The following is a 24,343-nucleotide window of genomic DNA, read 5'->3' as shown; positions in this document are numbered from 1 at the left end:
ATGGCCTCCTTTTGTGCTGTAACCATTCTATGATTCTATAATACTGTTAACCAACAACAATCTATCAATCTCAGTTTTGAAAGCTCCAACTGACTCGCAGCCCCCACAGCTTTTTTGGGGGGGGGACTGTTCCAGATTTCCATTCCCCTTTGCGTCAAGAAATGCTTCCTGACATCATTCCTCAACAGCCTGGTTTGAATTTTAAGGTTCTGCTCCTTTGTTCTGGACTCTCCCAGTGGAGGAAATAGTTTCTCTCTCTCTGCCCTATTGATGAGATCGTTCATTAATCTGTTCGACTTGAGGGAATACAATTCTAGGTGAGGACATGAGGAAATTCAGAGACGCACTGACCCTTACCACTTTCCTTACACAGCACAAATAGAAACTCAGCAGCACAGTGCTTGAGATCCGTGTCGATGTGAGTCATCAGTCGAACGAGTTTGTTCCGGAGTAGGTTTCCTACTTCGGGTCGCGTCTGTACATCACGGAGTGGAGGGAGGACCTGGGGAACGAAAAGCAAAGCTCAGAGCAAACATCACACAAACCGAACCACATGGAACTGCCTCAGTCAGCAAGAACCACACAGAGCCAGACCGAGCGGACCTGCGAGCGGGAGTTCCAGCGGCTTAAAAGAGGCATACTCTCACAGGGACAGTGGGAGAGTTTCAGGACTGACGTCACAGTTCAGAAAGTGACGCGTTGCAAGGGGAGACAGCTGATTGGTTAGTAGGAATAGGTGAGTATTTCTACCTTTTTTCACTACTTTCAATAGCCTAAGTAAAAGTAAAGGTAGGGAATTTAGATTGTAGTAGGTAGTGTTTGGAGTAGAATAAGGTCCCAATCGTAATTCGTACTCTAAGTCTGCAAACATTCACTCCCTCCACCACTGACACACAGTGGCAGCAGTGTGCACCATCTACAAGATGCACTGCAGCAACTCACCAAGGCTCCTTAGACAGCACCTTCCAAACCCGCGACCTCTACCAACTAGAAGGACAAGGGCAGCAAATACATGGGAACACCACCACCTGCAAGTTCCCCTCCAAGTCACACACCATCCTGACTTGGAACCATATCACCGTTCCTTCACTGTCGCTGGGTCAAAATCCTGGAACTCCCTTCCTAACAGCACTGTGGGTGTACCTACCCCACATGGACTGCAGCGGTTCAAGAAGGCAGCTCACCACCACCTTCTCAAGGGTAATTAGGGATGGGCAATAAATGCTGGCCTGGCCAGTGACGCCCACATCAATGAATGAATAAAAAAAAAAATTAAAGGGAGTAACTAAGGAGCTTAATTTAAGGCTAAGTCATGGTAGGAGAGCTCAGCCCCGTGGCATGCTCCTCCTGTGCTATGTGGGAAATTGACCATGTGTGCAGGAAGTGTGTCCAGCTGCAAGCTACTAGTTGACCGCATTGCGCAGCTAGAGCTGCGGATGGACTCACTGTGGAGCATCCACAATGCTGAGGACATCGTGGATAGCATGTTTAGTGAGGTGATCACACTGCAGGTAATGGCTGCAGAGGCAAAAAAGGGATGGGTGGCCATCAGGAGTAGTAGTAGGTGCAGGTAGGTACAGCAGGAGTCCCCTGTGGCCATCCCCCTCTCAAACAGATCTATCACTTTGGATACTGTTGGGGGGGGAGGGGGATGACCTCCCAGGGGAAAGCAGCAACAGCCAAGTCCGTGGCACCACGGATGGCTCTGCTGCTCAGGAGAGGATGAAAAAGAGTGGGCCATATTGATAGGGGATTCAATCGTAAGAGGAACAGACAGGCATTTCTGTGGCCGCAAATGAGACTCCAGGATGGTATGTTGCCTCCCTGGTGCTAGGGTCAAGGATGTCTCGGAGCGGCTGCAAGACATTCTGAAGGGGGAGGGTGAACAGTCAGAGGTTGTGGTCCATATTGGTACCAACAATATAGGTAGAAAGAGGGATGAGGTCCTGCCACAAGAATTTAGGGAGCTAGGTGGTAGATTAAAAAGCAGGACCCTCTAAGGTTGTAATCTCTGGATTACTCCCAGTGCCAGGTGCCAGTGAGTATAGGAATAGGAGGATAGAGCAGATGAATGCGTGGCTGAGGAGATGGTGCAGGAGGGAGTGCTTTAGTTTCCTGGATCACTGGGTCTGTTTCTGATGAAGTTGGACGGGCTGCACCTGAACCGGAACGGGACCAACATCCTTGCTGGGAGGTTTGCTAGTGCTGTTGGGGGAGCGGGGTTTAAACTAATTTGGCAGGGGGATGGAATACAGAGTGGAGTTACAGTAGGGGGTGATGCACAATCAAATATAGAAGAGAAACTGAGTCAGTCTGGAAGGCAGAGCAAATATAGACCTGTTAAGGCACAAGTGAATAATGCAAGGCGGGATTGCATTTACTTTAATGTAAGGAGTCTTACTTGTAAGGCAGGTGAATTGAGGGCATTGATTAACACATGGGATTATGATATTATTGCTATCACAGAGACATGGCTGAGGGAAGGGCAGGACTGGCAGCTCAATATTCCAGGGTATAGAATCTTCAGGCAAGACAGGGGAGGGGGTAAAAGAGGAGGTGGTATTGCACAGTTGATCAAGGAGTCAATTACTGCAGTAAGGAGGGATGATATCTGAGAAGGTTCCTCAAATGAGGCCATATGGGTTGAACTTAAAAACAAAAATGGGGCAATCACTTGGCTGGGAGTGTACTACAGGCCTCCAAACAGTCAGGGAGAGATAGAGGAGCAGATATGTAGGCAAATCTCAGAGAGTTGTAAAAATAATAGGGTAATAATAGTAGGGGATTTCAACTTCCCCAATATCAACTGGGATAGTCTGAGTGTAAAAGGCTTAAAGGGGGCGGAATTCTTAAAATGCATACAGGAGAGCTTTTTGAGCCAGTACATAGAAAGTCCTACAAGGGGCAGCACTGGACCTAATCCTAGGGAATGAAGCTAGACAAGTAGTTGAAATGTCAGTGGGGGAGCATTTCGGGGATAGTGACCATAACTCTGTAAGATTTAAGGTAGTTATGGAAGAGAACAAAGATGGACCGGAAATAAAGGTACTGAATTGGGGGAAGGCCGATTTTAATATGATAAAACAGGATCTGGCCTAAGTGGACTGGGAGCAGCTACTTGGAAGAAAGTCTACATCAGAGCAGTGGGAGTCATTCAAAGAGGAAATAGTGAGAGTTCAGAGCCAACATGTACCCATTAAGGTGAAGGGTAGGACTAACAGGCCCAGGGAATCCTGAATGTCAAGGGATATAGAGGATTGGATCAGGAAAAAAAAGGAGGCTTATGGCAGATTCAGAGTCCTGAAAACAGCAGAGACACTAGAGGAGTATAGAAAGTGTAGGGGGGTACTTAAAAAGTAATTAGGGGAGTGAAGAGGGGACATGAAAAAACACTGGTGGGCAAGGTAAAGGAAAATCCCAAGACGTTTTATAAGTATATTAAGGGCAAGATGATAACCAGGGAAAGAGTAGGGCCCACTAGGGACCAAAGTGGCAATGTGTGTGTGGAGCCGGAGGACATAGGCGAGGTTTTAAATTATTACTTCTCATCGGTGTTCACTATGGAGAAGGACGATGTAGGTGTGGAGATCAAGGAGGGGGATTGTGATATGCTTGAACAAATTAGCATTCAAATGGAGGAAGTATTAGCTGTTTTAGCAGGCTTAAAAGTGGATAAATCCTCACGCCCAGATGAGATGTATCCCAGGCTGTTATGTGAGGCAAGGGGGGAGATAGCAGGGGCTCTGACACAAATTTTCAAATCCTCTCTGGCCACAGGAGAGGTACCAGAGGACTGGAGGACAGCGAATGTGGTACCATTATTCAAGAAGGGTAGCAGGGATAAACCAGGTAATTACAGGCCAGTGAGTCTAACATCAGTGGTAGGGAAAATATTGGAAAAAATTCTGAGGGACAGGATTGATCTCCACTTGGAGAGGCAGGGATTAATCAGGGATAGTCAGCATGGCTTTGTCAGGGGAGATCGTGTCGAACTAACTTGATTGGATTTTTCGAGAAGGTGACTGGATGTGTAGATGAGGGTAAAGCAGTTGATCTAGTATACATGGACTTCAGTAAGGCTTTTTAATAAGGTCCCGCATGGGAGATTGGTTAAGAAGGTAAGAGCCCATGGGATCCAGGGCAATTTGGCAAATTGGATCCAAAATTGGCTTAGTGGCAGGAGGTACAGGGTGATGGTCGAGGGTTGTTTTTGCGAGTGGAAGCCTGTGACCAGAGGTGTACCGCAGGGATCGATGCTGGGACCCTTGCTGTTTGTAGTGTACATTAATGATTTATACGTGAATATAGGAGGTATGAACAGTAAGTTTGCAGATGACATGAAAATTGGTGGTGTTGCAAATAGTGAGGAGGAAAGCCTTAGATTACAGGACGATATAGATGGGCTGGTAAGATGGGCAGAGAAGTGGAAAATGGAATGTAATCCTGAGAAGTGCAAGGTGATGCATTTTGGGAGGACTAACAAGGCAAGGGAATATACAATGGATGGTCGGACCCCAGGAAGTACAGAGGGTCAGAGGGACCTTGGTGTACTTGTCCATAGATCACTGAAGGTAGCAGCACAGGTAGATAAGGTGGTTAGGAAGGCATATGGGATACTTGCCTTTATTAGCCGAGGCATAGAATATAAGAGCAGGGAGGTTATGATGGAGCTGTATAAAATGCTAGTTAGGCCACAGCTGGAGTACTGTGTACAGTTCTGGTCACCACACTATAGGAAGGATGTGATTGTACTGGAGAGGGTGCAGAGGAGATTCACCTGGATGTTGCCTGGGCTGGAGCATTCCAGCTATGAAGAGAGACTGAAAAGGCTAGGGTTGTTTTCCTTAGTGCAGAGAAGGCTGAGGGGGGACATGATTGAGGTATACAAAATTAGGAGGGGCATAGATAGGTTAGATAGGAAGAAACTTTTTCCCTTAGCGGAGGGGTCAATAACCAGGGGGCATAGATTTAAGGTAAGGGGCAGGAGGTTTACAGGGGATTTGAGGAAAACAATTTTCACCCAGAAGGTGGTTGGAATCTGGAACACACTGCCTGAAGAGGTGGTAGAGGCAGGAACCCTCACAACATTTAAGAAGTATTTAGATGAGCACTTGAAATGCCATAGCATACAAGGCTACAGGCCAAGTGCTGAAAAATGGGATTAGAATAAGATAGGTGCTTGATGGTTGGCAGAGACACCATGGGCCGTAGGGCCTGTTTCTGTGCTGTATGACGTATGACTCTATGACATGTACACACAAGCCACATGTAACACATGCCAACATGCATGTGTTGGTTTAACAAAAATATAAACTTGTGCAATCAATGACATGGCCTCTGGTCATGGAGCATCAGTGACTGGCTGTGTGGGTCAAAGATAGTCAGCACACAGCACAGCAGGGTCAGAGTGTGGCAGGGTCAAGGTGGGGACATGGCAGGGTCAGGGCACAGCAAAATCACAAGCCCCCCCCACCCCAGTTTTTACTGTTCAGAGGGAATCTTACCCGCATGCGAAGGAATTTCCTGGTTTCTCGGTGTGCTCGGGCGCTCTCCGTCAGCAAGTTGAGAGCAGGGGTCAGTGTCTCCCTCAGCTTGTGACCCTGAAGGGAAGAAAATCTTTGGTGATTCAGGAGGGGCAAACAGCACAGAAACCCCAGTCATGTTGTTTACACTCACTGTGAGGCCCACATGCTCAGGGATTGATGATCAACTCCAGAAATCAGGGGAAACCTGTGCCCTTTGTCTCAGCACTCTCTACCTTTCCAATAACGCAACTCGCAGGCAAAACGCATCAGCTCTTTATTAAAATATCTTGTCCTTTCACCTCCCTCTCTCCCCTCCTAAAGGGCATTCCTCTGGCTCCAGTTCACAAAGCAGCAGGAGCTGAAACAGGAGCAGGAGCTGAAATAGGAGCAGGAGCAGAAACAGGAGCAGGAACCAGGAGTAGAACCAGGAACAGGAGCAGGAGAAGGAGCAGAAACAGGAGCAGAGCATGAACCAGGAGCATGAACCAGGAGCAGGAACAGTAGCAGGTGAAGGAGGACAGAGTCTGTGATCTCAGAAACTACTTGTGGCTGCTCGTCTATTTCCACCTGGATTCCAACTGTTTCAGGCTTCAGAAACCTTTTACAATTCACTCTCAGTGCAGTAATTTACAGTGTCTGCAGCACAGAAACAGGCCATTCGGCCCATCTGCTCCATGCTGGTGTTTCTGTTCCACATGAGTCTCCTCCCACCTCCTCTCCATCTCACCCAATCAGCATCTCCTTCTATTCCTTTCTCCCTCATGTGTTTATCCAGATTCCCCTTAAATGTATCTAAACTATTCACCTCAACCACTCCCTGTGGGAGTGAGTTCCACATTCTCACCACTCTCTGGGTAAAGAAGTTTCTCCTGAATTCCCCACTGGATTTATCAGTGACTGTTTTATATGTATGGGCCCTAGTTCTCGTCTCCCTCACAAGGGAAAACATCTTCTCTACATCGACGCCATCATACCCTCCATCAGGTCACCCCTCAGTCATCATACCCTCCATCATTTCACCCCTCAGTCTTCTCTTTTCTGGAGAAAAGAGCCCAGTTTGTTCAATCTTTTTTCTTGAATGACAGCAATACCAACACTAACACAGGGGAGGCAGTGGCGTAGTGATATTATCACTAGTGGTATTGTCACAAGTGGTATTGTCACTAGACTAGTGACCCAGAGACCCAGCGACCCAGGGTATTGCTCTGGGGACATGGATTTGAATCCCATCACAGAAGAAGGTGGAATTTGAATTCAATTAATAAAAACCTGGAATTAAAAAAAAAAGCTAGTCTAATGATGGCCATGAAAACATTGTCGATTGTCGTCAAAACCCATCTGGTTCACTAATGTCCTTCAGGGAAGGAAATCTGTCGTCCTTACTTGGTCGGACCTACATGTGACTCCAGATCCACAGCAATGTGGTTAACTCTTAACAACTACCTTCTGAAATGGCCGAGAAAACCACTCAGTTGTATCTAACCACTCCGAAGTCAATAAAACAGAATGAAACTGGACGGACTACCCGGCATCGACCTGGGCACTGGAAATGACAACAGCAAACCCAGCCCTGTCGACTCTGCAAGAACCTCCTTATTAACATCTGGGGGCTTGTGAAGCTACAACCCAGGACTACTTGCATGCCAAGCAGCATGCGATAGACAGAGCTAAGTGATCCCATAACCAACGGATCAGATCTAAGCTCTGCAATCCTGCCACATCCAGCCGTGAATGGTGGTGGACAATTAAACAACTAACTGGAGGAGGTGGCTCCACAAATATCCCCATCCTCAATGATGGGGGAGCCCAGCACATCAGTGCGAAAGATAAGGCTGAAGCATTTGCAACAATCTTCAGCCAGAAGTGCCGAGTTGACGATCCATCTCGGCCTCCTCCTGAAGTCCCCAGCATCAGATGCCAGACTTCAGCCAATTCGATTCACTCTGCGTGATATCAAGAAACGACTGAAGGCACTGGATACTGTAAAGGCGATGGGCCCTGACAATATTCCGGCAATAGTACTGAAGACCTGTGCTCCAGAACTTGCCGCACCCCTAGCCAAGCTGTTCCAGTACAGCTACAACACTGGCATCTACCCAGCAATGTGGAAAATTGCCCAGGTATGTCCTGTACACAAAAAGCAGGACAAGTCCAACACGGCCAATTACCGCCCCATCAGCCTAGTCTCAATCATCAGTAAAGTGATGGAAGATGTCATCAACAGTGCCATCAAGCGGCACTTGCTTAGCAATAACCTGCTCAGTGACGCTCAGTTTGGGTTCCGCCAGGGCCACTCAGCTCCTGACCTCATTACAGCCTTGGTTCAAACATGGACAAAAGAGCTGAACTCAAGAGGTGAGGTGAGAGAGACTGCCCTTGACATCAAGGCAGCATTTGACCGAGTATGGCATCAAGGAGCCCTAGCAAAACTCGAGTCCATGGGAATCAGGGGGAAATCTCTCTGCTGGTTGGAGTCATACCTAGTGCAAAGGAAGATGATTGTGTTTGTTGGAGGTCAACCATCTCAGCTCCAGGACATCACTGCAGGGGTTCCTCAGGGTAGGTGTCCCAGGCCCAACCATCTTCAGCGGCTTCATCAATGACCTTCCTTCAATCATAAGATCAGAAGTGGGGATGTTCGCTGATGATTGCACAATGTTCAGCACCATTCGCGACTCCTCAAATACTGAAGCAGTCCATGTAGAAATGCAGCAAGACCTGGACAATATCCAGGCTTGGGCTGATAAGTGGCAAGTATCATTCGCGCCACACAAGTGCCAGGCAATGACCATCTCCAACAAAAGAGAATCTAACCATCATCTTTGTCCTCCTTATCTCGAGAGACAATGGGTAAGTGCCTGGAGGTGGTCAGTGGTTTGTGGGGCAGCGCCTGGAGTGGCTATAAAGGCCAATTCTAGAGTGACAGGCTCTTCCACAGGTGCTGCAGAAAAATTTGTTTGTCGGGGCTGTTACACAGTTGGTTCTCTCCTTGCGCTTCTGTCTTTTTTCCTGCCAACTGCGAAGACTCTTCAACTCGCCACATTTTAGCTCCGCCTTTATGGCTGCCCGCCAGCTCTGGCGATTGCTGGAAACTGACTCCCACGACTTGTGATCAATGTCACAGGACTTCATGTCACGTTTGCAGACGTCTTTAAAGCGGAGACATGGATGGCCGGTGGGTCTGATACCAGTGGCGAGCTCGCTGTACAATGTGTCTTTGGGGATCCTGCCATCTTCCATGCGGCTCACATGGCCAAGCCATCTGAAGTGCCGCTGACTCAGTAGCGTGTATAAGCTGGGGATGTTGGCCGCCTCGAGGACTTCTGTGTTGGAGATACGGTCCTGCCACCTGATGCCAAGTATTCTCCAGAGGCAGCGAAGATGGAATGAATTGAGACGTCGCTCTTGGCTGGCATACGTTGTCCAGGCCTCGCTGCCATAGAGCAAGGTACTGAGGACACAGGCTTGATACACTCGGACTTTTGTGTTCCGTGTCAGTGTGCCATTTTCCCACACTCTCTTAGCCAGTCTGGATATAGCAGTGGAAGCCTTTCCCATGCACTTGTTGATTTCTGCATCGAGAGACAGGTTACTGGTGATAGTTGAGCCTAGGTAGGTGAACTCTTGAACCACTTCCAGAGCGCGGTCGCCGATATTGATGGATGGAGCATTTCTGAGGTCCTGCACCATGATGTTCGTTTTCTTGAGGCTGATGGTTAGGCCAAATTCATTGCAGGCAGCCGCAAACCTGTCGATGAGACTCTGCAGACACTCTTCAGTGTGAGATGTTAAAGCAGCATCGTCAGCAAAGAGGAGTTCCCTGATGAGGATTTTTCGTACTTTGGTCTTCGCTCTTAGACGGGCAAGGTTGAGCAACCTGCCATCTGATCTTGTGTGGAGGAAAATTCCTTCTTCTGAAGACTTGAACGCATGTGAGAGCAGCAGGGAGAAGAAAATCCCAAACACTGTGGGTGCGAGAACACAGCCCTGTTTCATGCCACTCAGGATAGGAAAGGGGTCTGATGAGGCGCCGCTATGCTGAATTGTGCCTTTCATATTGTCATGGAATGAGGTGATGATACTTAGTAGCTTTGGTGGACATCCGATCTTTTCTAGTAGTCTGAAGAGACCACGTCTGCTGACGAGGTCAAAGGCCTTGGTGAGATCAATGAAAGCAATGTAGAGGGGTATCTGTTGTTTGCGGCATTTCTCCTGTATCTGACGAAGGGAGAACAGCATGTCAATCGTCGATCTCTTTACACGAAAGCCTCACTGTGCCTCAGGGTAGACGCGCTCGGCCAGCTTCTGGAGCCTGTTTAAAGCGACTCGAGCAAAGTCTTTCCCCATTATGCTGAGCAGGGAGATTCCACGGTAGTTGTTGCAGTCACCGCGGTCACCTTTGTTTTTATAGAGGGTGATGATATTGGCATCGCGCACGTCGTGGGGTACTGCTCCGTCGTCCCAGCACAGGCAAAGCAGTTCATGTAGTGCTCAGAGTATAGCAGGCTTGGTACTCTTGATTATTTCAGGGGTAATGCTGTCCTTCCCAGGGGCTTTTCCGCTGGCTGGAGAATCAATGGCATCACTGAGTTCCGATTTTGTTGGCTGTACGTCCAGCTCATCCATGACTGGTAGAGGCTGGGCTGCATTGAGGGCAGTCTCAGTGACAACATTCTCCCTGGAGTACAGTTCCAAGTAGTGCTCAACCCAGCAGTTCATTTGCTTGCGTTGGTCAGTGATTATGTCCCCTGATTTAGATTTGAGGGGGGGGCGATCTTCTTGATGGTTGGACCAAATGCTCTCTTAATGCCATCATACATTCCTCTGATGTTTCCGGTGTCTGAGGCCAGCTGAATACGACTGCATAGGTGTTGCCAGTAGTCATTTGCGCAGCACCTGACTGTTCTTTGTGCAGTGCTTCTGGCTGCTTTTCGTGCTACGGATGTTAACTCGCTGGGGGCTTTCTTGTAGTTCAACAGTGCAATGCTCTTAGCGGCTATGACAGGTTCCAGCTCTTCAGTATGAGATTGAAACCAGCCTGTATTCCTCTTCGCACGTTTGCCATAGGTGATCAAAGCTGACTCATAGATGGCGTCTCTGATGTGGGCCCACTTGGTTTCAGCATCCCCTGTGGGAGTGTTTTGAAGGCCTTTTACAAGTGAATTTAGGAATTTTTGTAACAACTGTGGATGAGAAATTCTGCCAGTGTTGATGCGCGGGTGGCCCTTCTGCTTGGAGTGATGCAACTTCTTTGGTCTGTGTCTGACCTTGCTGCACACCAGGGAGCGGTCGGTGTCGCAGTCCGCACTGTGGAAGCTGCGTGTGATTTGAACACTGTTTAAGGAGGCTCGCCTTGTGACGATGAGGTCTAGCTGGTGCCAACGACGCGATCTTGGGTGCCTCCATGAAACCTGGTGACAGGATTTAGTGTGAAAGAATGAGTTGGTGATGCAGAGGTTGTGATAGGTAGACAACTCAAGCAGTCTCTGTCTATTCTCATTCATCCTTCCAATGCCATAGCGCCCAAGGCAGGAGGGCCATGAGTCATGGTCGGCCCCAACCCTGGCATTAAAGTCCCCCAGCAGGAGCAGGTGTTCCGTGTTGGGGATGCTACTAATGATATTATGGAGTTCCTCGTAGAACTGGTCTTTATCTTCAGGTGCGGAGCAGAGTGTTGGAGCATAGATGCTGAGTAGGTGTACTGGACCAGAGGTGGTGAGCAGTCGGATGGACAGTATGCGTTCTGAGCCATTTGAGGGAGGCTCTATCATGCTGAGCAAGGAGTTTCTGATGGCGAAGCCCACTCCATGCTGTCTTGGTCTTCAGGATCCCTACCCTGCCAGAAGAAGGTGTAGTCTTGCTCTCTTAGAGATCCACTCGCAGGGAGGCGTGTCTCCTGAAGTGCTGCAATGTCTACATTGAGTCTACTGAGGTCGTTGTTAACGATGGCGGTCTTCCGAGAATCATTGATTTGTGTAAGGTCTTCCAACAGGCCAGGACACATTGTTCTGACGTTCCAGCTTGCAAAGCGAAGGGCTGGTACCTTCTTTCCTTTTTTCATGTTGTTTGGTGTGGTGTTGCAGTCCACTTTTCGGGCAATGACCCTGAGCTCCAAGCACCCATTGAAGCAGGTGGACTGTGGCGGAACAGAACCTTATTGACCGGGGGCTGCCCGGTTTGAGGCGGGCGGTAGCTGTCCAGTGAGGTGCGATGACCTCTCCCACTGACAAAGGCAACCCATGGCGTCCAATCTCTACGCCAATTGAGCTGGACTTATAACCGTTAACTACTGCCTTCCGTGTTGTTTCAGTTGCTGTGAGGCGACTATGGAGTGACCTCTCCATGGCGCATGCCTGGCCGAATGTATGGAGGTTGAGAGATGCCCAAGCGTCAAAACCCCGCTCTCGGCCTTTCTGGTGGGGTCCAAAGGAGTGCAGAGCACGACGTTTGGCACCAGTATGGCTGCAGGAACTGCCGGAAACATGCCAAAGGTGACACATGACCGCCTACGGGGTTCCACTCCAGATTATCTGTTAGGGTTTACTCCCTTAGCCTTGGTCTCTCCCGAGACGCCCACAAGGCAATAGGATTGTTAGGGCCCCTACACAGGGGTAGGAGAATGCCCGTGGGAGGAGGGGGTGCGAGGGGGAGGGGTGGAGGGAAGGGGTTGCGAGGGGGAGCTGCAGGGGAAGGGGGTGCAGGAGGAAGATGGGAAGGGGTTGCGAGGGGGGAGGGGGTGGGGGGGTGGTGGTGAGCTGAGAGAGTGGAACTGGGAAGGGGAAGGGGGGGAGAAGTGGAGGAAAGGGGATGCAGGTCATAAACCATTTCATCCGTTCCCACCATCGACGCCGGGAAAGCTCATCCGCGTCCTCCGGGAGGTGAGCGACAGCCTCGGGCACCGGTACCAGCAGGAATACGCCGACATTGCGCTGCAGATGCTCTCCGAGCCGACTCCCGCGGGCGCTTTGAAGTTGTGGCCGAGGAGCCATTCGTGGCTTTTTCATGTTCGAGGCACCTTTACGCAAGGCTTCCCCTCTGTGATAGTCTTATTACCCTAAGGTCCCACTGCTCCTTCCTCTCTACAATGGACTTACCGCACGCCGTGGCCGCGGACACTCTGGACAGTGTCGACAGCAGGATCGGAGATCAAAGTATCACCAGCTGTACTTTGCAATTTCGTCCGGATTGCATTCAATTTCATTGAGTGCTCAATGAGGAAAACAAAGAGCAGGTATGGATGGGGGAGGGCAGTGGGCCCAGGTAACATAAACTAGCTGTTAGCTTGTAGTTAGGGCTAAAACGTACTGATTAAAGAGCCAGGGGAATTTAAACAGTTTAAGAGGGTAGATTGGGGGAGAAAACACTAAGAATGGGAGCAGATGGCCATGGATAGAGTTGAACAGCAAGGGAGCTTCCTAGGGAGCTTATAGCCCAGGAGCCATCTTGAAAACCATCTCCCCTTGACATTCAATGGCATTACCATTGCTGAATCCCCCACTCGCAACATCCTAGTGGTTACCATTGACCAGAAACTGAACTGGAGTAGCCATATAAATACCATGGCTACAAGAGCAGGTCAAAGGCTAGGAATCCTGCAGCGAGTAACTCACCTCCTGACTCCCCAAAACTAGAGCACCATCTACACAAGTCAGGAGTGTGATGGAATACTCTCCACTTGCCCGGATGAGTGCAGCTCCAACAACACTCAAGAAGCTCGACACCACCCAGGACAAAGCAGCCCACTTGATTGGCACCCCATCTACAAACATTCACTCCCTCCACCATTGACGCACAGTGGCAGCAGTGTGTACAATCTACATAATGATTGCAGCAACGCACCAAGGCTCCTTAGACAGTACCTTCCAAACCCGCGACCTCTATCAACTAGAAGGAAAAGGCCAGCAGATGCATGGTGTTACGACCGACCGCTCCTGTCAAAGCCCCCAATCAAAATATATGATTCTGATTGTGGTGGGAGAGATGCACTGATAATTCAATCCCGTCCCTCCACAGATCACCTGACATATCATTTAAAACTTTCCAAATTAAAGAAAGACCCAGCCAAATTGTACCATCTATTAACCACCACACCCCCCCGAATGAGGCTAACCAAACAAGGTGTCTTTAAATCAACAGCTTAACTCTTTAATTAGAAGAACTAAATTCTTAAACACTATGAAGATATAAACAACATTTAAAATAGAAAAAATTAGAGTCCTTGCAAATTTACAGTCCAATGTTGCATGAAGTCCTCACAGAATGTTGCGTGAAGTCCTCACAGCCGTCCGATGGGGAAAAAGGTTCTTCCACACAGAACAGTCTGCAGTCTAACTTTAGCAGTAAGAGATGCTTCTTTCCTCGGCGATGAATTTCAACAATTAACAACTTGACAACACTCTCAATAGAATCAAGCTGACTTTAGAGTTTTTGAGGGATAAAAGGTTGTCACAGTCTAACTTCCCTTTCTTCAATTTAAATTACCAGAGGTCTCTGTTTTTGGCTTGACTTTTTTAGAATTTTGAGAGAAGAATGAAACAGACTAAAATCCTATTCCTTCGGTTTAAATGGTTGAGAGCTGTTTTTCCAGGTGCTGACACCACAGCTGTCTGTGTGTGTCCTCTGTGTATGTGTGTTCTGTTAGAACAAACTGTCTTCAACTAAAAGCCAGTTCAAACTTGAATTGTAACAAAGGTATCGCTTGCTACTCACACCCAGTGGCTGTATCTATGGTAACGAGAATGCACTCTTTAAATCGCAGTCTCCAAATGGCTGTTTCTAAGGGCAACCAAAAAGGCACCTTTCTATAACTCCTGAGGCTTGCTGGTTCTTAAAGCAATAAGGATCCTCTACAAACCTTAAAGGCATATCGCATATTCCCGGGGAAAAATCTACAGGCTCATGACACCTCCGCCCCTAGCGGAATGAAACACCATTCCTGACATGCGTTTCATTACAATGTGTAATAAAATACAAATTGAAAAAATGCTAACTTTTTTTTCCATGCACTTACAGATATGCACATTTCTAAAAAAAAAAAATCCTTAGACTACAGCAACAAGTTCCACCAGAACATTTCAACTTTAAATTTTCAAAAGGTTGTTCCAATTAACGCATTTTAAATTTCCAAGCAGTCTTCCAACTGTTTCGTGTTTTCCTTCCAAGTGTCCCTATTGTCCATCAACTCAGCCAGGTGAACTGCACAGCTAGGAGCACTGACCGCTACTGGGTTCACTATCCTCTGAGAAGTTTCTCGAATACCCTTTAACCTGTGACACTTGGTACTGGAAAACCCTGTCCAGTGTAACAGAAGCTGATTTTCTCTTACTCTGGGGTGTCAAAGGAATTTGACAGTATCCTTCCAACACTTCTTCTTTGGCCTCCTTATCTCGAGAGACAATGGGTAAGCGCCTGGAGGTGGTCAGTGGTGTGTGAAGCAGCGCCTGGAGTGGCTATAAAGACCAATTCTAGAGTGACAGACTCTTCCACAGGTGCTGCAGAAAAATTTGTTTGTCGGGGCTGTTACACAGTTGGCTCTCCCCTTGTGCCTCTGTCTTTTTTCCTGCCAACTGCTAAGTCTCTTCGACTCGCCACACTTTAGCCCCGCCTTTATGGCTGCCCGCCAGCTCTGGCGAACGCTGGCAACTGACTCCCATGACTTGTGATCAATGTCACAGGATTTCATGTCGCGTTTGCAGACGTCTTTAAAGCGGAGACAAGGACGGCCGGTGGGTCTGATACCAGTGGCGAGCTCGCTGTACAATGTGTCTTTGGGGATCCTGCCATCTTCCATGCGGCTCACATGGCCAAGCCATCTCAAGCGCTGCTGACTCAGTAGTGTGTATAAGCTGGGGATGTTGGCCGCCTCAAGGACTTCAGTGTTGGAGATACGGTCCTGCCACCTGATGCCAAGTATTCTCCGGAGGCAGCCAAGATGGAATGAATTGAGACGTCGCTCTTGGCTGACATACGTTGTCCAGGCCTCGCTGCCATAGAGCAAGGTACTGAGGACACAGGCTTGATACCCTCGGACTTTTGTGTTCCGTCTCTTTGTGTTCCGTCTGTCTCTTTAAGACACATTGTGTTGCCCACTCTGTCCATATAGTCCTTTAAATGAGAATTCGGGTAGGAGTCTGCCTTCCTTACCACAGTGACCTTTCTAGAGTCTATGCAAGTTTGAGCCGTCCCACCAAGTTTAGTCATCAAGACCATTCGCGAATTCCAGCTGTCCTGACTAGGTTCATCTAAGCTGCCCTTCAGCATGCATTGTACCTCTGCTTCCACTTGGACCTGTCTGTCTGGATCTAAGCAACAAGGATGTTGTTTTAAAGGAATGGTTCCCCCTATACCCACATCATGTGCGGCTAAGGTTGTACATCCTGGCTTATTCCTACAAACTTGTTGAAACGTTGTGAAAACCCTGGTTAGGACTTCACGCCGTTTTGCCTCTAAGTGTAAAAGCCTATGGTTTAATTTTCCTAGTAATTCTGTATTCACTGATCTGATAGTTGGAGGTTGAATCTGAGAATTTACTAGGCCTAGTTCTGCCTCATCCTCACTATCCTTTTCCTGCTCCACAGTCCCGATTACCTGACATACCTGTACTGGTTTATCCTCCTCCCTGTGGTAATATTGTTTGAACATATTAATGTGACACAACTGGTTCTTCATCCGGCAATCAGGGGTGTCAATCAAGTAATCTACCTTCCCCACTCTTTTGATCTCTCTATATGGGCCACTGAACCCTGCTTTCACTGGTTCTCCCGATGATGGTAACAACACTAATACCTCATCCCCTGGTTTTATGGTAGGTTGTGGTTTTCCCACCGTTTGACAGGTGTGGCATACCTTACAAAATTGTCTCACATCCTTTGTAAGACCCGGCCAGTAATAATGTTTGCTTATGTGTGATTTGGTCTTCCGAATTCCCCTATGTCCTGCAAAAGGAATGTCATGTGCCAACCTTAATAATCCTTGTTGATATTTAGGTGGTACCACTATCTGTTCAACAACTGTCCAGTCTTCATCGGCAGGTCTATGAGACAGTCTCCATTTCCTCCTCAAAACCCCATTTGCCATATAATATCCTTCCGGAACTCCTTTCACCTCAGCTTCTGACAGAGCCGCCTGTGCTATTTGGTAGATCTCTGGATCTGCTTGCTGTGCTGCAATGATAGACGATCTGTTAAACATCTTATTTGGATTATCTAAATCCCCAAATAAGGTTTCAGATACTTGGCTATCTATTTGTGGTGCCCATTTTACCTCCGACAATGGATTCTGTTAGGCCATTGCTCGGGTAACTACACACGCAGGAAATATTCCCAGAACCTGTTCCTGTAATTGCTCCGTTTCCTCAATTTCACTTGGTTCCCCTGCAACTAACAGGAAGCAGAGAGTGGGGATAAATGAGTGCTATTCTGGTTGGCAATCAGTCACTAGTGGTGTGCCTCAGGGATCGGTGTTGGGACCGCAATTATTTACAATTTATATAGATGATTTGGAGTTGGGGACCACGTGTAGGGTGTCAAAGTCTGCAGATGACACTAAGATGAGTGGCAGAGCAAAGTGTGCAGATGACTGTGAAACTTTGCAGAGGAACATAGATACATTGAGTGAGTGGGCAAAGGTCTGGCAGATGGAATACAATGTTAATAAATGTGAAGTCATTCATTTCGGTAGGAGTAACAGTAAAAAGGATTATTACTTGAATGGTAAAAAGTTGCAGCATGCTGCTATGCAGAGGGACCTGGGTGTCCTTGTGCATGAATCGCAGAAGGTTGGTCTGCAGGTACAGCAAGTAATTAGGAAGGCAAATGGAATTTTGTCCTTCATTGCTAAAGGGATTGAGTTTAAAAGCAGAGAGGTTATGTTGCAGCTGTACAAGGTACTGGTGAGGCCGCACCTGGAGTACTGTGTGCAGTTTTGGTCTCCTTACTTGAGAAAGGATATACTGGCACTGGACAGGGTGCAGAGGAGGTTCACTAGGTTGATTCCGGAGTTGAGGGGGTTGGCTTATGAGGAGAGACTGAGTAGATTGGGATTATATTCATTGGAATTCAGAAGAATGAGGGGGGATCTTATAGAAACATATAAAATCATGAAGGGAATAGATAAGATATCTATGGAATTCCTTGCCCAGTGAAGTAGTCGATGCTTCTTCAGTAAATGTTTTTAAAGCTAAGGTAGATATCTTTTTGAACAATAAAGGAATTAAGGGATACGGTGAGAGCGCGGGTAAGTGGATCTGAGTCCACAAAAAGATCAGCCATGATCTTATTGAATGGCGGAGCAGGCTCGAGGGGCCGGACGGCCTACTCCTGCTCCTAGTTCTTATGATCTATAGGAGAAACTGATACTTTTGATCCAGCCAAATCATTTCCTAGGAGTAGATCAATTCCCTTTACTGGTAAACTGTGGACAACACCTACAGTTACTACGCCAGATATTAAATCACTCTCTAGGCATACTTTATACAAAGGTACGGGCATACCCATCCCGCCAATCCCATGAACAAAAACTTTAGCGTTCAAGGCATTCTCTGGTGGAAACCCTTATATCTTTCCCCAGCAAGAGTGTTTGGGTTTCTCCTGTATCCCTGAGTATAATGATAGGTTTTCCTGCCTCACTTACCGGATACGGAGTTACGGGAAATTGAGGAGCAAATATGTGCGCAATTTGCAGAGGTGTGTAAAAATAATAGGGTAATTATATTAGGTGATTTCAACTTTCCCAACATTAATTGGGATAGTCATCGTGTTAAGGGCTTAGATGGAGCAGAGTTCTTAAAATGTATACAGGAGAACGTTTTAGCTCAATATGCAGAGGATCCAACAAGGGAGGGTGCAGTGCTGGACCTAATTCTGGGGAATGAAGCCGGACAGGTGGTTGATGTGTTGGTGGGGGTGCATTTTGGTGATAGCGACCACAACATGGTACAATTTAAGCTGGTTATGGAGAAAGAAATAGACAAGTTGCAAAAAAAGGTTTTGGATTGGGGGAGAGCGAATTTTAGTAAAATAAGGCAGGATCTGGCCAAGGTAGACTGGTAAGAGTTACTTGTTGGAAAATCTATAGAAGAGCAGTGGGGGGCATTCAAAAAGGAATTGGGGAGGGTACAGGCCCAACATGTTCCCTCTAAGGTAATAGGTAGGAGCAACAAGCCCAGAGAACCATGGATGACCAGAAACATTCCGGGTACGATGAGAAGGAAAAGAGAGGCTTTTAGCAAATACAAGGAGAGCATATCAATGGAAGCGTTAGTGGAGTACAGAAAGTGTAGTGTTGAACGAATACTTCACATCTGTCTTCACCCAAGAGAATGAGGATGTAGATATGGAACTTCGAGAGAGAGACTGTGAGGTTCTTGAGCAAATTGTCATAGGGAGTGACAAGGTATTGGAGGTTTTGGAAGGCTTAAAAGTGGACAAATCTCCAGGTCTGGACGATAGGGGCGGCACAGTGGCACAGTGGTTAGCACCGCAGCCTCACAGCTCCAGGGACCCGGGTTCGATTCCGGGTACTGCCTGTGTGGAGTTTGCAAGTTCTCCCTGTGTCTGCGTGGGTTTTCTCCGGGTGCTCCGGTTTCCTCCCACAAGCCAAAAGACTTGCAGGTTGATAGGTAAATTGGCCATTATAAATTGTCACTAGTAAAGGTAGGTGGTAGGGAAATATAGGGACAGGTGGGGATGTTTGGTAGGAATATGGGATTAGTGCAGGATTAGTATAAATGGGTGGTTGATGTTCGGCACAGACTCGGTGGGCCGAAGGGCCTGTTTCAGTGCTGTATCTCTAATCTAATTTGTATCCCAGGATGGTGTGGGAGGCGAGGGTGGAGATTGCAGGGGCTCTGACCCTAATTTTTAATTCCTCTCTGGCCACGGGGGAGGTGCCAGAGAACTGGAGAACAGCTAATGTGGTCCCACTATTTAAGAAAGGTTGTAGAGATAAGCCAGGGAACTACAGACCAATGAGTCTCACGTCAGTGGTAGGGAAACTATTGGAGAAAATTCTGAAGGAGAGAATCTATCTCCACTTGGAGAGGCAAAATTTGATTAGGAATAGTCAGCATGGCTTTGTCAGAGGGAGGTCATGCCTAGCAAATTTGATTGAATTTTTTGAGCATGTGACCAGGTGTGTAGATGAGGGTAGTGCAGTTGATGTAGTTTACATGGATTTCAGCAAAGCCTTTGACAAGGTCCCACATGGGAGACTTACCAAGAAAGCAAATGCACATGGGATACAAGGTAACTTGATAAGGTGGATTCAAAATTGGCTTAGCTGTAGGAGACAGAGAGTGATGACAGACAGCTGTTTTAGTGACTGGAAGTCAGTGTCCAGTGGCGTACCACAGGGATCTGTGCTGGGGCCCCTATTGTTTGTCATTTATATCAACAACATAGATGACTATGTGGGGGATAGGATCAGTAAGTTCGCGGATAACACAAAGATTGGCCAAGTGGTTAACAGTGAGGTTGAGTGTCTTAGGTTACAGGAAGATATAGACGGGATGGTCAAATGGGCAGAAAAGTGGCAGATGGAATTTAACCCTGAAAAGTGTGAGGTGATACACTTTGGAAGGAGTAATGTGACATGGAAGTATTCAATGAATGGCCTGACACTGGGAAGTTCCGAGGAACAAAGGGACCTTGGCGTGTTTGTCCATAGATCTCTGAAGGCAGAAGAGCAGGTTATTAGGGTGGTGAAAAAGACATATGGGACACTTGCCTTTATCAATCGAGGCATAGATTACAAAAGCAGGGAGGTCATGTTGGAGTTGTACAGAACTTTGGTAAGGCCACAGCTGGAGTACTGTGTGCAATTCTGGTCGCCACATTATAGGAAGGATGTGATTGCATTGGAGGGGGTGCAGAGGCGATTCACCAGGATGTTGCCTGGGATGGAACATTTAAGCTACGAAGAGAGGTTGGATAGGTTTGGGTTGTTTTCGCTGGAGCAGAGAAGACTGAGGGGTGACCTGATCGAGGTGTACAAGATTATGAGGGGCATGGACAGGGTGGATAGGGAGCAGCTGTTCCCCTTAGTTGAAGGGTCAGTTACGAGGGGTCACAAGTTTAAGGTGAGGGAGAGGAGGTTTAAGGGGGATTTGAGGAAGAACTTTTTCACCCAGAGGGTGGTGACGGTCGGGAATGCCCTGCCTGGGAGGGTGGTAGAGGCAGGTTGCCTCACATCCTTTAAAAGGTACCTGGATGAGTACTTGGCACATCATAACATTCAAAGCTATGGGCCAAGTGCTGGCAAATGGGATTAGGTAGACAGGTCAGGTGTCTTTAATGCATCGGTGCAGACTCGATGGGCCGAAGGGCCTCTTCTGCACTGTATTATTCTGTGATTCTGCCCTTTGCAAAAAATCATTGTAACTCTCAGGCATTTTATTCTTAACCTCTGCTTCCTCTTAGTTTTAGTATCTGGTTTCACAGTCACAGCTGCTGTTAAAGCTATAGCCTGGTCTGCTATACTCTCAGTCAGAGTCTTTTCCTCTGCATTATCTTTGTGTACCCCAACAGGTCCTGTGGGTTTACCTCGCAATTTCCAGCACTCTGAACGAAGATGACCCATTTAGTGGCAATGATAATACTTAGACTTGCGAACCTCACTTCTACCCTCAGCCTTTCGGACCTGAGGAGGTGATCCTGGGGCATTCCCAGCTGTTCCTGCTCGTCCCCGACTACTTGCCTTCCTTTCACTCTCCCACTCTCTATCCTTCTCGGGTTTATGTGGGTGACGGACAAAATAGGTTGGCTTATTCACAAGCTCAAAATCATCAGCAATCTCTGCTGCTTGCCCAGCTTTCAAAACTTTCAGGTTATCTAAATGAGTTCTCACTACTGAAGGAATGGAGTTTTTAAACTCTTCTAAGAGAATCAATTCTCAAAGGTTCTCATATGTGGTTTCCATCTTTAATACCCGCATCCAACGGTCAAAATTCATTTGCTTCACCCTCTCAAATTCTAAATATGTCTGCCCAGTCAATCTCCGTAAATTCCTAAACTTCTGACGGTAAGCTTCAGGGACTAACTCATACACAGCGAGAATAGCCTTTTTTACCATCTCATAATCTGCAGAAGCCTCTTCAGAAAGCATATGGGATCTTGGGCTTCATAACAGAGGTAATGAGTGCAAAAGCAGGGAAATTATGCTGAACATTTCTAAAGCTCTGGTTAGGCCCCAACTAGAGTACAGCGTCCAGTTCTGGTCACCACACTGTAGGAAGGATGGGAGGGTCCTTTAGAGGGTGCAGAGTCGATTTACCAGAACTGTTTCAGGGAAGAGGGATTTTTAGCTGCAAGGTTAGGTTGGAGAAGCTGGGGTTGTTCTGAGAAATTCGGACCAGTGAGACACTCGGTTAAAATAGCACCTTTTGTAACCACTGTTTTACAGACAGGATATCACTCAGACAGATTATCTCTCGGCATCAGAGATGAGAATCTACCCCATAGAGATTCATAAATTATCAACACTATATAGTGAGCATCACATTTATCGACTCCAAGCTCTCCTCTACACACCATCCGGACTTTGAACTATATTGCCGTTCCTTCACTGTTGCTGGGTCAAAATCCTGGAATTCTCTAACAGCACTGTGGGTGTACCTACCCCACATGGACTGCAGCGGTTCAAGAAGGCAGCTCACCACCACCTTCTCAAGGGCAATTAGGGATGGGCAATAAATGCTGGCCCAGCCAGTGATGCCCACATCCCATGAATGTGTCAGTGAAGGCCCACAGTCAGTTTCTCAATCAAACATAGAAACGAGGGGCAGGAGTAGGCCATTCGGCCCTTCAGGCCTGCTCCGCCATTCATTATGATCATGGCTGATAGAGTCATAGAGACATACAGCACTGAAACAGGCCCATCGGCCCACTGAGTCTGTGCCGACCATCAACCACCCATTTATACTAATCCTACATTAATTCCATATTCCCGACCACATTCCCACCTTCCTTCAATTCTCCAACCACTACCTACACTAGGGGCAATTTACAATAGCCAATTTACCTATCAACCAGCAAGCCTTTGGCTGTGGGAGGAAACCGGAGCACCCGGAGAAAACCCACGCAGACACAGGGAGAACTTGCAAACTCCACACAGGCAGTACCCAGAATTGAATCCGGGTCGCTGGAGCTGTGAGGCTGCGGTGCTAACTACTGCGCCGCCAACAGGTTACTGACCCTCCGACAGTGCAGCACTCCCTCAGCACTGACCCTCCGACAGTGCAGCACTCCCTCAGTACTGACCCTCCGACTGTGCAGCACTCCCTCAGTACTGACCCTCCGACTGTGCAGCACTCCCTCAGTACTGACCCTCCGACTGTGCAGCACTCCCTCAGTACTGACCCTCCAACTGTGCAGCACTCCCTCAGTACTGACCCACCCACAGTGCAGCACTCCCTCAGTACTGACCCTCCAACTGTGCAGCACTCCCTCAATACTGACCCACCCACAGTGCAGCACTCCCTCAGTACTGACCCTCCGACTGTGCAGCACTCCCTCAGTACTGACCCTCCGACAGTGCAGCACTCCCTCAGTACTGACCCTCCGACTGTGCAGCACTTCCTCAGTACTGACCCTCCGACTGTGCAGCACTCCCTCAGTACTGACCCTCCGACTGTGCAGCACTCCCTCAGTACTGACCCACCCACAGTGCAGCACTCCCTCAGTACTGACCCTCCGACTGAAACACTCCCTCAGTACTGACCCTCCGACAGTGCAGCACTCCCTCAGTACTGACCCTCCGACAGTGCAGCACTTCCTCAGTACTGACCCTCCGACTGTGCAGCACTCCCTCAGTACTGGCCCTCCAACTGTGCAGCACTCCCTCAGTACTGACCCTCCCACAGTGCAGCACTTCCTCAGTATTGACCCTCCGACAGTGCAGCACTCCCTCAGTACTGACCCTCCCACAGTGCAGCACTCCCTCAGTATTGACCCTCCCACACTGCAGCACTCCCTCAGTACTGAATCTCCGACAGTGCAGCCCGCCCTCAATACTGACCCTCCGATAGTGCAGCACTTCCTCAGTACTGACCCTCCAACAGTGCAGCACTTCCTCAGTACTGACTCTCCGACAGTGCAGCACTCCCTCAGTACTGACCCTGGAGTGTCAGCCTTGATTTTTGTGTTGAAGCCCTGGAGTGGGACTTGAACCCGGACCTTTGTGACTCAGAAGTATGTGCTACCAACTGAGCCACAGCTGCAGTCCACACCCATCAGCAGAGACTGAATTCAGCCAGGTCAGTGGATCAGACGAGTGAACATATCAACAAGTCATCTTTAAATTGATCTATCTCAGTGCTGCTGCACCTAAATTCTTCAGTGCAAGATAGATTGGAAACAGCTTCTAAACAGTGGGGGCCGAACCCCAATGGAGTAACGAACAGAGAGACACATCAGAGAACAATAACCTGTAATGCTTTACCTGTTAACAGTGAGGCCTGCAACAGTGCAATAGCCTCACAACTGTTGTGTAAATCAATACAAAGCCTCCCTCGCTGGAAGCACAGACTCTGACTGTTGCAGCTTCACAATGAATACAGTGAAAGTGTGTGAGTGTGAGATCAAGAACAAGAGACTGTGTCCCCTCTCAGGCCAGAGATAAGCACAGGGATTCTGCAGAGTAACAGCTCTGACAGTCTAAAGGCAGTGAGAGCAGCAAATAGCTGCAGCTTTCCAGGGAAGTGGAGAGAAGAGAAGAGATCCCTAATCTCTGATTACCAATCCCATTCCTGAAACCCGGAGCCCCAATCCCTGTGCAATTCCGTTCCCGGTACATGGCGCTCTGCATTGGGAATGTTAATTCCT

At 48.0% G+C, this 24,343-nt stretch overlaps 1 protein-coding gene across 3 annotated transcripts in view; it reads right to left on the bottom strand.

The window, feature by feature from the left end:
- LOC137377222 (synembryn-A-like) overlaps window positions 1-24,343 on the bottom strand; it is an 84,928-nt gene that overhangs the window by 25,961 nt on the left and 34,624 nt on the right. For 2 of the 3 annotated variants that reach the window (XM_068046760.1, XM_068046761.1), the window contains exons 6-7: window positions 5,505-5,600; window positions 352-502 (exon numbers count right to left, since the gene is read on the bottom strand). In XM_068046760.1, coding sequence (XP_067902861.1) covers window positions 352-502; window positions 5,505-5,600 — 247 coding nt within the window. The remainder of the gene's footprint in view (window positions 1-351; window positions 503-5,504; window positions 5,601-24,343) is intronic. The other variant, XM_068046762.1, reaches the window with a different exon arrangement.

The sequence above is a fragment of the Heterodontus francisci genome, chromosome 14, assembly GCF_036365525.1.
Source record: "Heterodontus francisci isolate sHetFra1 chromosome 14, sHetFra1.hap1, whole genome shotgun sequence".
Classification (NCBI taxonomy): domain Eukaryota; kingdom Metazoa; phylum Chordata; class Chondrichthyes; order Heterodontiformes; family Heterodontidae; genus Heterodontus; species Heterodontus francisci.
The sequence above is the reverse complement of the archived record's forward strand: the minus strand, read 5'-3'. Positions and strand labels throughout refer to the sequence as shown.